General features: G+C 41.9%; 1 protein-coding gene across 1 annotated transcript in view; it reads left to right on the forward strand.

Annotated features, from left to right (window-relative positions):
• ESYT3 (extended synaptotagmin 3) overlaps nt 1-13,353 on the forward strand; it is a 31,308-nt gene that overhangs the window by 10,033 nt on the left and 7,922 nt on the right. The window contains exons 5-15 of the mRNA XM_021548667.3: nt 2,723-2,789; nt 3,352-3,441; nt 4,419-4,474; nt 7,028-7,148; nt 8,096-8,269; nt 8,795-8,877; nt 9,279-9,327; nt 9,961-10,050; nt 10,909-10,971; nt 11,066-11,134; nt 12,180-12,245. Of these exons, the coding sequence (XP_021404342.2) occupies nt 2,723-2,789; nt 3,352-3,441; nt 4,419-4,474; nt 7,028-7,148; nt 8,096-8,269; nt 8,795-8,877; nt 9,279-9,327; nt 9,961-10,050; nt 10,909-10,971; nt 11,066-11,134; nt 12,180-12,245 (928 nt within the window). The remainder of the gene's footprint in view (nt 1-2,722; nt 2,790-3,351; nt 3,442-4,418; nt 4,475-7,027; nt 7,149-8,095; nt 8,270-8,794; nt 8,878-9,278; nt 9,328-9,960; nt 10,051-10,908; nt 10,972-11,065; nt 11,135-12,179; nt 12,246-13,353) is intronic.

The following is a 13,353-nucleotide window of genomic DNA, read 5'->3' on the forward strand; positions in this document are numbered from 1 at the left end:
GTGTTTGAAGGCACTATTACCTCCCTGAAAAACACCTTTTCTTCCTATTTAATTAATGTGATTTAGTATTCACAAGCATTTTTCATTGGAAATGTTCTGAATTTTCTTTTGCATGATCTTCTGTGGAACTTACAGTACATGAGATGTCAAAGGAGAATAGTTTAATAATTGGCATGTGTAAAAATTCATTGATTGCAATTTACTCTTAGAAGAGAATCTCTGACTTCCTGTCAAATTTTGAGAACTGGAAAGACAGTCTCTGTCTGATGAAAGAGGTAAAAAATGTGCAACAATACTTCGAGCTTTAGTGGCGTTTGGGATAACTAAGTTTGTAGGCTCTTAGAAGAAACTGAAAGCATTTTGGAAACTGGTCAGTCTTGAACAAAAAGGGACACCTGCCCCCAGAAGGCTGGCTGGACAGGGAGGGGGGAAAGGCAGAGGTGATCTGGCTTTTAGCATACCCTCTGTTGCCTGGTTACATTTTCTTATCTCTCTACTTTGTGTAAGTCTGCGTGTTCATCTCCCAAGTCCAAAGGCAGACTAAGCATAGTCTGTGTTACAAAGCACTTGAGAAGGCTGGGCCAAAGGGGGCTTTCAGCATGGGGGGCCATGAGAAGATGGAGCCTCTGGGCAGTTACTTTACAGGCAGGGAGTTGCCTGGATTTTTTCTAACAGGACATGCAGACATCCAGGTTAATTAAACTTGCCAGTTCTGCTAGCAACCCTGCCTTCAGCCAGTGGATTGCCTTTGTATCATAAGCACTGGCCCCAGCTTTTCCAGCCAAGTAAAGAAGAGACACAGATATGTGCACTTGAGCAGGGTTCTCATCCACAGCACAGGCATATCTGCATCATCTTGTGCAACAGATGCTGTAGGAGAGAAAAAAGGTAATTCTTCCAACCTCCATGAGTGGGTAAAGCACAGTCCTGTGTAGGGTGGAGGGGCTCAGCCTCAGCCTTTTAAGTCTCAAGGCTTGAGTTTGGCTCAGGTGTGCTCTGGGGCAGGACAGCAGAGAGCACAGCAAGGTTATGCTGCACAGAGGAGCAGATGGAAGCAAGAGCAGCTGGGACTGGAAATGAGGAATAACTAATGAACAAAGAGTTGATCCTTCCTACCAAGCACCCTGGCAGGGATTGATACCTATGAAGCAGACATAAGGCTAATTAAAAGCTCAGGCTCTGGTAAGACTTCTCTGACATCTTTACTGGAAAAAAAGAGACATCTAGAACTGAGTGGGAAGTTTCTGACTGTAGAAAGGTAGAAAGACTGTAAAACACCACGGCTCTTACTTGTGTTGTGTTAGACACTTACAAAAGCCAAATTTAATCCTCTTGGATTAATTTCTGCAAATTAAGGAACTAATTTTGGCTTCTCATTCAGAATTTTATTGTAACAATGCTCTATTAGCACCCACTGTAATGACCTCTAAGATAATGTCAAAATTGTAGACGTTAACAAACATAAAATAAGTTTAATTATGTCACTAGCTTTTAAGAAAGATTGTGTTAATTTCAGCATAGTTTATGAGGTTGGAAAGAAGAAATGAGAATGCTCTAACATTAAAGGATTTATTCTGTGTGTTATGAGCTCCTAAAATTCTGTTAGGTGACTATCTGTAAACAAATATACAAAGAACTTTGTTTGCAAAAGTGGAGGCAAATTCACAGAGTTGCACATTCTTGGCAGGTTTTCTGGGGTGGGAGGGAATCTGCTTATGTGCAAATTATAGTTTGAATTTGTGGCAACTGCAGCACTATTTGCCATATAAGTGTGGTCAGAGCAGAACTCTTGCCCTTTTCCTTTGATTATGGAGTGAAGTTATGCATGCAGGCAGCAAGCACAGCACATTCACTGCTGCAGTACCTTTACACCCTGCTTTACCTGCAGGGTGTTTGTGTGTCTGCAGCCAGAGCTATTTCTCAGGGGGCTGAAAGAGAACTTGGTAGCTCCCTTCAATTGTTTTCTGCCAGAGGCATCAACAGATCTGCAAGGTTCTGCTCCCTGGGGAGTGGCTGCTGGTTTCTGCATAAGGTGATGTTTGTACTTTAATAAAAGTCTAAGGTGCTTTCCAAATTGTCAAGTACTGCATTCAGTGTTTGCTTTATTTTTGAAGGCTGATGTTCTCCATGGCAACTGACCAAAATCTGATCTAAGGAGTTGTCTTTGAATTCAGCCTCAAGGAAACTAGGTTATTTTTAGTGATAAATTTGTTCTTCAAGTGGGTTTTTGGGTTGTTGGCAAGGTTGAGCTATGGGCTTTTTGGGTGTGGGCAAGGTGGGAACCCCATAGGTAAAGGCAGGATAGCTCTGCACCAGCTTGGGACCTGGGTCACCAGGTTGTGGGGTGGGATCAGGTTTTTGGCAGAGAAGGGAGTAAGAGGGCAATTGCTCTGACCTTGAATTTTGAGTGAGCATCTTGGTCCCCTTCTTGGAGCAAGCTTGCTTCAGCCAATCCCCAGTCTTAAGAATGAAAAAGTAACCTGGAAGTACAGCTGTTGCTTCAATGTTTTACAGGTACATCAATATCCCAGCTGACTGCAAGGTTTCTCTTGTGAAAGATCTGACCTTTGTTCAACTTCCCTTTTTCAGTCACTTTAAAGTCCATCTCTGCCTGTGGGATCATGTGTCAATCCTTAAACTGATTTCATTTTTACTCTGTACAGCCCCAAATTTCTCATGGGACTATTGCAAACTGTGGAATAATGTGAGAATTTTCTTTCAGTTACATAGGGGACTGTGAGATTCACATGGACATATCGAAATTTAATCTTGGCGTGAAAGGTGTACAGGTGCGTGCATTGTCTGTTCCAGGCTGTGTGGGGCAGGAGGTAGCACCTCCCAGTGGGGAGGTCATGACACTTAACTGGGAAACAGCAACTATCAGGCTTAGAATGATTGGCTTTATCTCCTTGTTCTTGGCTGGGGAAATGAGGCCTTCCATGGAAAGCACTTAAATGCCACTTTTAAGCTTCACAGAGTGACTCTTAAACAGGGTCAGTGCTGGAGCATTGAGTATGTGTGGGCCAGCAGCTGCCACTGGAGCTCAGAGGAGCACACAGTGTTGGCAGAGAGCTTCAGAAGAACCATGAAGTTCATAAATTGGACCAAGAGCCTGTTCTTGGAATGTTGAAAGCTAATAGACAAATGGCTCCATTGTGTGGCAGGATTGCAGAGAGACTCCACAAACACAGAAAGCATTGCCTGATATCAGTAGCAATGGTTTGGGGGGGAAAGTTTTTTGTTATAAAATTATAAATAAAATTACTTCAAGTAGAATTTCTATAAAGCTCACAGTTTTGAAGCTGCATCACGAGAATACCTTAACCCTGAACTTTCCCATTCTGTCTGCAGTTGTATGGGACATTGCGGGTGATCCTGGAACCTCTCCTAACCGATGCACCTTTTGTTGGAGCAGTGACCTTGTTTTTCATGCAGAAACCGGTGAGTCCGGAGCGAGCTGCTCTCTGCAGACTTCTTTGTCTTTAGTGAGTGACACAAGCTGTCCATCACTGATAACCCAAGCTGCATGACTGTGAATACCTCACAGTTCAGGTGCTTAAATGACAAATTTCTAATTGTTCGGTGTCCTTCTTAAATTCCAGGAGGATATGAATTAATTCACTCCATACTTTGTAGTAGTGCCTAGTTACTCGCTTCACTCTAAGAATGGCAGCACAGGAGCTGTTTCTCCAAGGTTTCTGGCTGCTCTACCTTCCCATTCACAGATTTTAAATGCAGTCATTTTAGAGACCATTCATGTTGCCTTTTGAAAGCTTTCCTGTTAAAGGTCATGTGCCTTGTACTCAATTGTGGTTTAATAAAATATGAGAAACCTTCTAGTCTCGTAAGAAGCCATTATCTTACAGCACACAGCTTTGCTTGTGGTTTATGCTCTGCTTGAGTTCATGAAAGTCATACATTTTTGATCTTGAATGAGGTGATTTTGTGTTTAGATGTAGCAGCATTATTTTAGCACATGAAAGAGCCTCTTTTTGTTTATTGTACAAATAGGAATACAGTCTCCTGAAACCAGTGGTATTTGTAAATCCCTCTGCCTCAGGGCATAGGCCAACCCCTAAAGTTAAAGGATAAGAAAACTTCAAAGTCTTACTAGAGTTGCTGAATTTCCTTCATGATCCCAGGACATCTGCCAATGGCCATTGCTAAGGGCTGAATGCTGACTTGCTTTCTTGCAGGTTAAGTTCCAGTGATATCCTTAATTCAGGATGGCAGATAAAATAGATAAGGGAATTTATACCAGCTGTTGGTTATAATGTACAGATGCAATTGGTGGTGTAGGTTTTCCTTCCTTTGGATATCTGGCTTTGTTCTAGAAGCATTTCCCTTTTAAAGACTACATTTTTTTGAAATAAATTTTAATAAACCTGTATAATATTTTCTCCCTGGTCTTGTTGTAGCATTTGGAAATCAACTGGGCAGGCATGAGCAACCTTCTGGATGTCCCAGGGATTAAGTGAGTGTCTACTTTGCTTTATTTTATTCTTTGAAAAACCTCTGGAAGCTGGGATGTAGTTCTTGAGTAACCATCAAAGATGTTGTTGAGAGCATTGCATGCAAGTTGTTGTGCAGAAGTTCATCCCATTGTATCTGGCTGTGGCAAAACCTGAGGAGGGTTCTTTTTACATTCTGTCAAATCTGTTTCAATTGTTTCATTACATTTAGGATGGATATAGTAAATCCCACAAACAGCAATGACTTATAAACTAAAAAACAAGCCTTCCTGTTTCCCATGTGCCAGTGTTTTGCAAAGGTAGATGAAGTAGGTTCAGAAATGGCAGTCTGCTTATTTTTATTTACAGTAAATTGTAAAAAGGCAAGGTATCACAGAGTTGCAGTCCCTCTGACAAACTCAAGTACAGTCCATGATAAAGAGAACTGCACCAGATTTATAAGGAAAAATGTTCTCTTTCTATGTAATCTGCTCACCTTTTAGGTGTAGCTTTTCTCCAGTGCCTCTTGGATTAGTACTACATGCATAAAATTTGCACAGCGAGGATGAAAATCTCAGTAGGTTTCAGTATCGTTTCAAACTGTTTCACCAGACTGGGGATTCAGTTTGTCCATGTTCTTTTATGTAAGGAAAAAATTCTGCTGCACAAGAGGAAAATACATGGGGTTACACAGCCATTGCCTTTCTCCCTTTCACTGCAAGTGCAGACACTTCTGTTCTTCTCTGCTCTCCTGTAGCTCATGGTTTGCAGACTCATAGGAAGAGTCTGGCTACTTTAGGCGCCAGTTTATTTATTAAAGATCCTCTGAATGCCTTTGATGTTGAATGAGAGGAAGCTTCCTTTTTCTCTTAGTTTGAGGCCTGAGTGGCCTTTTGCCCTGCAGTTTAGCCTGAGAGCTCCAGTTTTTATCAGCGGGATTAATCTGTTCTTTTCTAACTTGGTTTCCCTAATCCTTACAGGGAGAAGGCCTGTAGGTGTTCCAGCCTACAGCCTCTCATATAATTAAGTGCAAATTTGGTGTCCTAAATTTTTACTGCCTGCTTCTCCCACAGGGATTTGCACACAGAAACCTTTGCTAGTTCCTCAGCAGTGCAATGAAAACTGGGAGCAAAGCATGCCTGACCATGACTGGGCTGAAGTACAGGTTGAACAAGAGCCCTCCCTGTCAAATGAATTTGGTTCGCTTAAGATAGCAAAGAAACTGGATGCAGTCATCTGTCCTCACATACAAACTGTGTTTAGTTGGGTGTACCCTGAGACTTGAGAGAGGGGACAATTCTGTGACATTCCTGTGGGTTTTTTTTTTTTTTTTACAGGAAAACCAAGAGCCTGACCAAGGTTCCTGGTTTGCTATTTGGAGTAGAAGACTTTCCTTATGTTCTTTATGTGTGAATCCAGCCTCCTCTGTGAATTGGGACAATTTTGTTACGCAGTCATACCCTTTTAAGCACTAGCTCTAGCAAGAGAATGAGTCTTTCAGATAATTGGTGCTCTTGGGTTTTCCTCTTAATATTGTTTTTTGCTCATGCCAGGTTGTAGTGATGTGTTGAAATCCTCTCATTAATCACCTGGAGAGTACTTGAGAGGACATCTGTGATAGCCATATACTTCTTGTAACTGCTGTACAGAAAGAGCAGCTGTAAAGCAAAGATTTGAACTGAAAAGCTAAAAATGTGCAAGTTGTAATTAGCCTGGAAAGTTCCTTGAACTCCAAAATAGTGCTTTCAATTCAGCCAATGTGATCTCCAGTTACTTAAAAAAAAATTTTCCTTCTTAGTGCAAATTCTGCCAAGATCCAGAACCCCATCTGGGAAATGAGCTTGGCTTTGTTTGTTTGTTTGTTTGGGTTGTTTTTTTGTTTTTTGGTTTTTGGTTTTTTTTTATTATTAATGTATCTCTCTACCTCAGTTTTGTGAAAAGGTCTCAGCAGGTGGCCAAGGGTAGGCAGCAATGTCTGCTGTGGCCATTTCTAAGTCTGAAAACAGACTAGCTCAAGGTCTTGAGCCCCCTGTAAAATGCTGAAACTTCCTGATTCCCCTCTCCCCTTGTCCATCTCTGGTATCATTCCTAAGGAAACCCAGAAGGCACTTGAGCTTTACATGTTTGGGTGTGTGCATGAAGATTTCACACAGCTTAAGCTCCCATTCATCATTTACAAGGATGAGCCAAATTCACATCCTGCAACAGGGATGCTCCATATTGCAAACCTGCACCACTCAATTGAAGTTGAATGGCCACTCTGCAGCTCTTTCATACAATCATAAACTTTGGAAAATATCTTTATAGATCACCAAGTCCAACCATTAAGCTAACACTGCCAAGCCCATCACTAAACTGTGTTCCTAAGCATTTTTACAGGTCTTTTCAATGCTTCCAGGGATGGTGACTCAACCATTTCCCTGGGTGTCCTGTTCTAATGCTTGACAATACTTTGGGGGGAGCTAGGCCACACCACTCACTTTGCAATGCCCATTTCTTCTGCTGTCCCTCACTTTTCCATTCTGAGTTGTGACTGATTGTTGAGATTGAGGTTGCCTTTTTTCCCCCACCTGCAGTGTAATGTCAGACTCACTAATTCAAGACTTCATTGCTGCACGGCTGGTTCTACCCAACAGGATCACAGTGCCTCTGAAAAAGAACATGAACATTGCCCACTTGAGGTTCCCTGTCCCCCAGGTGAGTTGTTTTTTCAGTGACATGGTGTTTATCTACCTAAGTGTGCAGCTGCCACCATGTAGGTGCATCCAAGCTTAATGTCTTTGGATGCTGCATCAGCTCTTTCAACCTGAATTTTGGGCTTTCAGTAGGTAGTATTTCAGAAATATAAAAGCAGTGTTGGATAGTTCATAATTTGGGATGGAGAAACATGGGCAGTGGGAGTTCCTCCCCTCTCTGCATGTCCTAAGGAGTCCCTTTGTACTCGGAGCTCATTTACCAATTAAACCTTTAGTCTGTAACTGCAGATCTGTGGTACATGCAAATAAGCAGTGAGTGTCATGCTAGTTAATATTTTTACTAATGCTGTGAAGAGGTGTAAATAGGGAAATTGGAGGATGACATATCTTTTCTACAGTAAAAAAAAATTCCTAAATACTCAACATATCCAGGTCTTCAATCTCCTTCATCCATCAAATACCTAATACACTTACTAATGAGGATAAATATAAATGAGTGACAAAGGCATGTTCCCTGTTGCAAACTTGCATCACTAAAGTGAAGTGGAATGGCTCCTGTGTAATAAAATAAGAACCTTCCAGTGAGTGCTTAATTCCTCCTTCAGTCAGTGTGAGTTGATCTTTACACTTGATTTGACTGTGGCTGTAATGCTGTGTGCAAATGTATATTTCTGATTTAAAAATAAATCAAATAATATTTCCTATATAGTTATCTAGATTGAATTTTATATCTCTTTAAGGGGGCTTTTTTTCCCTGCTAGGCAAATGCTGGAAAAAGTGCTTTATTGCAACTGTCATTGGAAATGTACTGAATCAAACTATGTGCCTTTGCAGAACTGTCATGGTGACTACCCTTGCTGCCTGAAATAAACAGTTTTAGGAGGCAGCATATTATAATTATCCAAAGATTGCATTTTCATGACCAATTCTGTATCTTATTTTATCCAGGGAGTAATAAGGGTTCATCTGTTAGAAGCTGAAAACCTTGTCCAGAAAGACAATTTCCTTGGTGCCATCAGGGGGAAGTCTGACCCGTACGCTCTCCTCCGCGTTGGCACTGTGCAGTATCGAAGCAAAACAGTCTCCCGAGATCTTAATCCCATTTGGAATGAGACGTTTGAGGTACTGAATCTTTTGATCTTTCCATCTGTAGGATACACAGCTATTTACATCCCTGTGCTTGCAGGACCTTCTCTTAGCTGATTGCACTGGGGCAGGTGGACTTCCTTGTTTCTTGGTTGAGGCATTTGTGTCCCTTAACCAAGTTCAAATTTACATAGTAAACTTGAAATGTCATTCAGGTTGATCTGATTTGCATGTGTTGGTTTTTGGAGGAGGTGCAAAGCATTGCTTTAAATATCAATCAGTGCATCAATCTGTGCAGCTGCAGGCTGCTCTAGCATTAGTTCCTCTCTGCTTATTAGAGATACCAGTTTGAGGAGTTTAACTTGTAGCTCAAAAACAAGCAAACAATGTGAAACATTTTCGCCTATAATCAATTGTTATGCATTTAACCATAAGAAAGAACAGGGAATGTCCTTAATGTGTTAGGCAGTTGTCAAGTGTCATGTTCTTGTCCACAGCCTGAGCCTGAATATGTGTATGTGAATGCTTTTTAATTTTCATCAATGCCTCTTTCTCCTCCAGTTTGTTGTTCATGAAGTGCCTGGTCAGGACTTAGAAGTGGATTTGTATGATGAAGATCCAGATAAAGATGACTTTATGGGCAGGTAAATTTGCAAGACCTTTGATCAGGATCCAGTAGCTTCTGCTGTAGGACACCTGAATTGCCCATACTGGAAATTTAATACTGTTGGAAGTGATTCCCTTTGCCCAGGTATTAATACCACATAAGTAGTTCCTAGTGCAGCTAATGTTGAACAAGGTTACATTCCTGCAGGGAATCCTGGGAAGCCATTAGAAGTGATAGTTAGTTGAGATTTACTTCAAGTTTATTTTAGTTTTGGAAATATTTCAAGGGGGAGACTTCAGGAGTATAAGTGTGTTCCTGCACACACATACAGAGTTGATGTGGAGAAGTTGTTATTTGGAACAGACTTGAGAGTGGGCTTTTTTTTGGTGGTTTATGCTGTATACCTCAATATTGAAATGTTTGCTTTTTTCCTTTCAGCTTGCTGATAAGCCTAGTGGATGTAATGAATGACAGAACTGTTGATGAGGTAAAGATCCCAGCTTATTTCTAAATGTGACTGGTGATGTATGCCTACATGCACTCATTTGTGCTTCTCCTCTGCTACTACAGTGTTTCTTTGTACTTAAAGCTTCCTTGCACACTTGCACTGTGGTATTTTCACAAAAAGATAATACCAAAGTAGCCACTACACAAATTTTTACAACCAGGCTAGTAACTCCAGAGAGCCCTGAGGTTATGCTGAGCCAGCAGTGGGGTATCTTGTTGATACCTTGTGTCCCGTGTGTACCAAATGTTTTGTACAAAGCTGCAGATAAAGTTTGGTGAAGCCTGTTTGCTGAGGGAAGAAATGATCTGACCTTACTGTGGTTCATCCTGCAGCTCAGCACTCTACAAACAATGCCAGGGTGCCTGTCTGGTGCTGCTACTGGTTGGAAATATCCACATTCTTTGCCTGTTTATGGGCACCTTATTTTAATTTTCTTCTGCCTTGTACCTAAGTAGGTGAACGTGCTACAATTTAAGTGTCAAAAATGCAAGCTAAGGTGCTCAGAATAAAATTCGTATTGTCTATTGTGTATAAGGCTCAGAGTCTGTACCACATATGTAAAAGCTCCTCTGCCTGTCAGTTCTCAAGTTGCTCTTTGTTATCTCCATGTAGTGGTTTCCCTTAAGTAAGACAACAAGTGGACACTTGCATCTAAAGCTGGAGTGGCTTTCACTAGTAAACGACCAAGAAAAGCTGCATGAGGTGAGTGTATTTAAAGGATTCAGGTGCTCTGATCCCTGTCCAGTCATTAACAAAGCAGTGTGTAAAATTAGAAACCCCAGGCAAACTCACAGGAGTTTATTTTTGTCTGGCAAAGTTTTGATGTGATTCCCTCCCTGCCACTCCTGCAAAGGAAGGGCATTTGCTTGCCCCAGGTCTGTTGGTAATTCAGGGGCAACTCAAATCTGGCAGCTCTTTTTGCTTGAATTAGCAAACCTTTGTTTGACTCACTGCAAAGTAGCTTCTCAGGGGTTCTTTTCTTTCACAATCTTTTTCTTCCTTCTTCATCTAGGATTTGTGTAGGACCCTGGACCCCTGAAATAATCTGTACTAGTCATAGGCAAATAGCCAGCACTAGTGCTCTGTAGGGCTGTGTTTCCAAATGGTGTGTAGTTTGTCCAGCAGAATTGCTTGGCTAAAGCCCATCTCCCAGAGAGGCTGTTTCTTCATAACCAAGCAAAACCATTTGTATTCCACTGAAAAGAATAAAATTGTTCCCAGGCTTTGTTCTGCTGACACTGGATTCATGTTGATGTATGTGGTTGAACATGTTTTTAGGTGTCTTGCTGAACTGGGGAATCCAACCAGTTCTGCACTGAGAGATTGACAAACATTAAAGGCAGGGAATTGAAAAGAGTTCCAAATTTTCTTACTGGTCTGCTTTGAACTGTCATGCCCATGACTTGGGCTCCTCTAAATTGCATGTTTTAGGAGAAAGACAGAGAGCTGCTTAACCTTCAGAAGCTGTCCTTGGAATTTTGCTATGCTTTGCATTGTCCTTGGTGGGTGATCATGACTACTTTGTGTTTTGATTTGTTTTATCTTTCCCTGCCTTTACAGGATAAGAAGGGTCTGTCTACAGCAATTCTGATTGTCTACTTGGACAGCGCCTTCAACCTTCCTGTAAGTACAAACCCCACGCAGCAGCCTTCATTCCTAACCTCTTTTTTTTAAAAACAACAAATTAATTGTTTTAAATACTCTCTCACCAATTCAGAAAAACCACTTTGAGTATTCAAATGGTGAATGTGGAACAAAGAAGATCAAAAATAACAAGTACCTCAAGGTAAAATTTATATTCTTCTCCTACACTTATAAAACAAGGTTCTGGATTATGTGAAACTGGTGGTGGTTAAAAAGAAATAATCCCTCCACTGTCAGAATCTAAGTGAGCAGGGGTTCAAAATAGTGATTGAAAGCCCACCCCAGTGAAAGTCAAAGTGGGAATGCAACATGGAAATGTTTGATTGTGTGTGTGTTTGTCTTTCTTTCCTACACAAAAGAGAGCCTCCAGACTCTCTCTCTCTCTCTCTCTCTCTCTCTCTCTCTCTCTCTCTCTTTTGTATCTCCTGTTTACTTCTCCCCCCAAATACTGCATTTGGCTACTGTGATGTAAATGGCAGGAATGTCTTTCTCCCTTTTTTCTTGAGCAGGCTACTCACAAGTACAGGTCTGAGCTATGGATAAAGCTTCCCATTCTCTCCAAGTAGCTCCTCTCTTAAATAGCATCTTTACAATTTAAATGAGTTACCAGCACTGTGATACACATCACAGTCAATAATCCTTAATTCTGGACCTCACTGTATGCACTTTGTATGTAGTGTTGTGCCAAGACCAGATTCTCAGCCTTAACTTCTATAGCATTAGTGCAAAGAAGTGCAAGAGATTCAGTATTGCTGCTTCCAGACAGGAATTGTTATTTGATGCCAAGGACTCACTTCCAGCTGCTTTGGAGCAAGTTGTGTGCCTTGGAAACCAATTCTGAGAGTCCTGGTTCAGTCACGAAAGATCAAGATTTCTCACTGAGCCTTCAGCTCTGCTGTCTTCCTCCCAGCTTCTGACAAATTTTAACTGCTCACCTGTTGAAATCTAAATACATAAAACTTTGGCTTAAATGTGTACTCTTGATGGTGGAGGGTAAGACTGTACTGTGTTATTGCTGGAGGCTTTCCTGTGTGCTATACTCCTCAGAGGTCCCACATCCAGAAAATACTGTCAGCTTTCCAGCTACTTACTTCATGTAAGAGTGGTTTGATATTGCTTCCTGAAAGCTATAAATTTCTTAATGTTTTTTTTCTGCCTTCTTCTTTCTTCCTTGTATTAAATGACAGAAGATGGAACGAGAACCTTCCTCCTTTGTCGTGCTCACAGTTGGGAACAAGACTCAGAAGAGTAAGGTGAGGCTGTTTAATTCTTCTGCTTTCATTAGATACTTTCCATCTTATGGGTAACTGTCCCCAGGTGTCCCCTAGGAAGGAAAGGACGTCTTGGGAAGCTGATATGAAGAGCTGTACTTGTAGTGATAGCTGCAGAGCCTGGGAGTGGGACCACTGTGTCACTGAGGTGTGGTGGTGGAGGGTGACTGCTGTAAACTTGTAGTTCCATGCCTGTGTCCAAGTTTATGTTGGCCCAGACACTCTGGTTCTATAAATCTCCAATCCAGCTCATGGTTTTTCAGAGCAGGTTGTCACTTGCATCAAGCTGGCTGTTATTCCTTCCTCAGAGTCTTTCCTGGCTCCTGTATATCACAGTTTAACTGGTTTTTTTTTGGTTTGGTTTCATTTTGTTTTTAAACCCAGACAAGATGGATATGCATCTCCTCCACTTCACTTTCAGTTCCTTTTTCATTATTTAAAAATTACTTTTGCCTCATGGATATGAGCAACAACTGAGCTCTGCCCTCACAGTAGCTGCCATGTTCACTGTCCTGCAGCTGGATGTGGATGAGCCCTTTGTTCTTTTGGATTCCCAGCAATAATAATGAATCCTGATGGCTACACATGAGCATAAGTAACTGGCACCTATTTTATTTTGTTTCTTCCACCTGCTCCACCCAGAAATTGGGTTCTACTTACATTTTTACCTTTTGTGGCTTTCCCTTTCCCTACCACATCACCTGCCTCTCCCAAGCTAGGTCAGGCTTCTGGGCTTTTCCTTCCCCTTTCCACTTGCTGCCAGCACTCCTGGCCTGGCATGTACAGCTGATTTACAGAGCAGCCACAGTCCCCATGGCTGTTTTCCATGCTCTTTCCTCTTTGAAGTGGATGGTCCTGAAGCTGTGCCCTACTACTCTTCCCACAGTTCTACACCCCTGAAACTGCCCCTCCAGCTTTCCTGCCCTTGCCTGTCAGCTCACTGCAGCTTTGGGAGCTGGCTCAGAGTGCTGCAGGCTGGAAACAGTTCTGTGGCTCTCCCTGGGTGGGAAGGTAGGAGGGAGGGAGGGAGGGGTGCCTCGCTGCAGGTGAGGCAGGCTGCTGGTCCAGGCAGTGCTGGTGGGGCCAACTG

The sequence above is a fragment of the Lonchura striata genome, chromosome 8, assembly GCF_046129695.1.
Source record: "Lonchura striata isolate bLonStr1 chromosome 8, bLonStr1.mat, whole genome shotgun sequence".
NCBI classification, from domain to species: domain Eukaryota; kingdom Metazoa; phylum Chordata; class Aves; order Passeriformes; family Estrildidae; genus Lonchura; species Lonchura striata.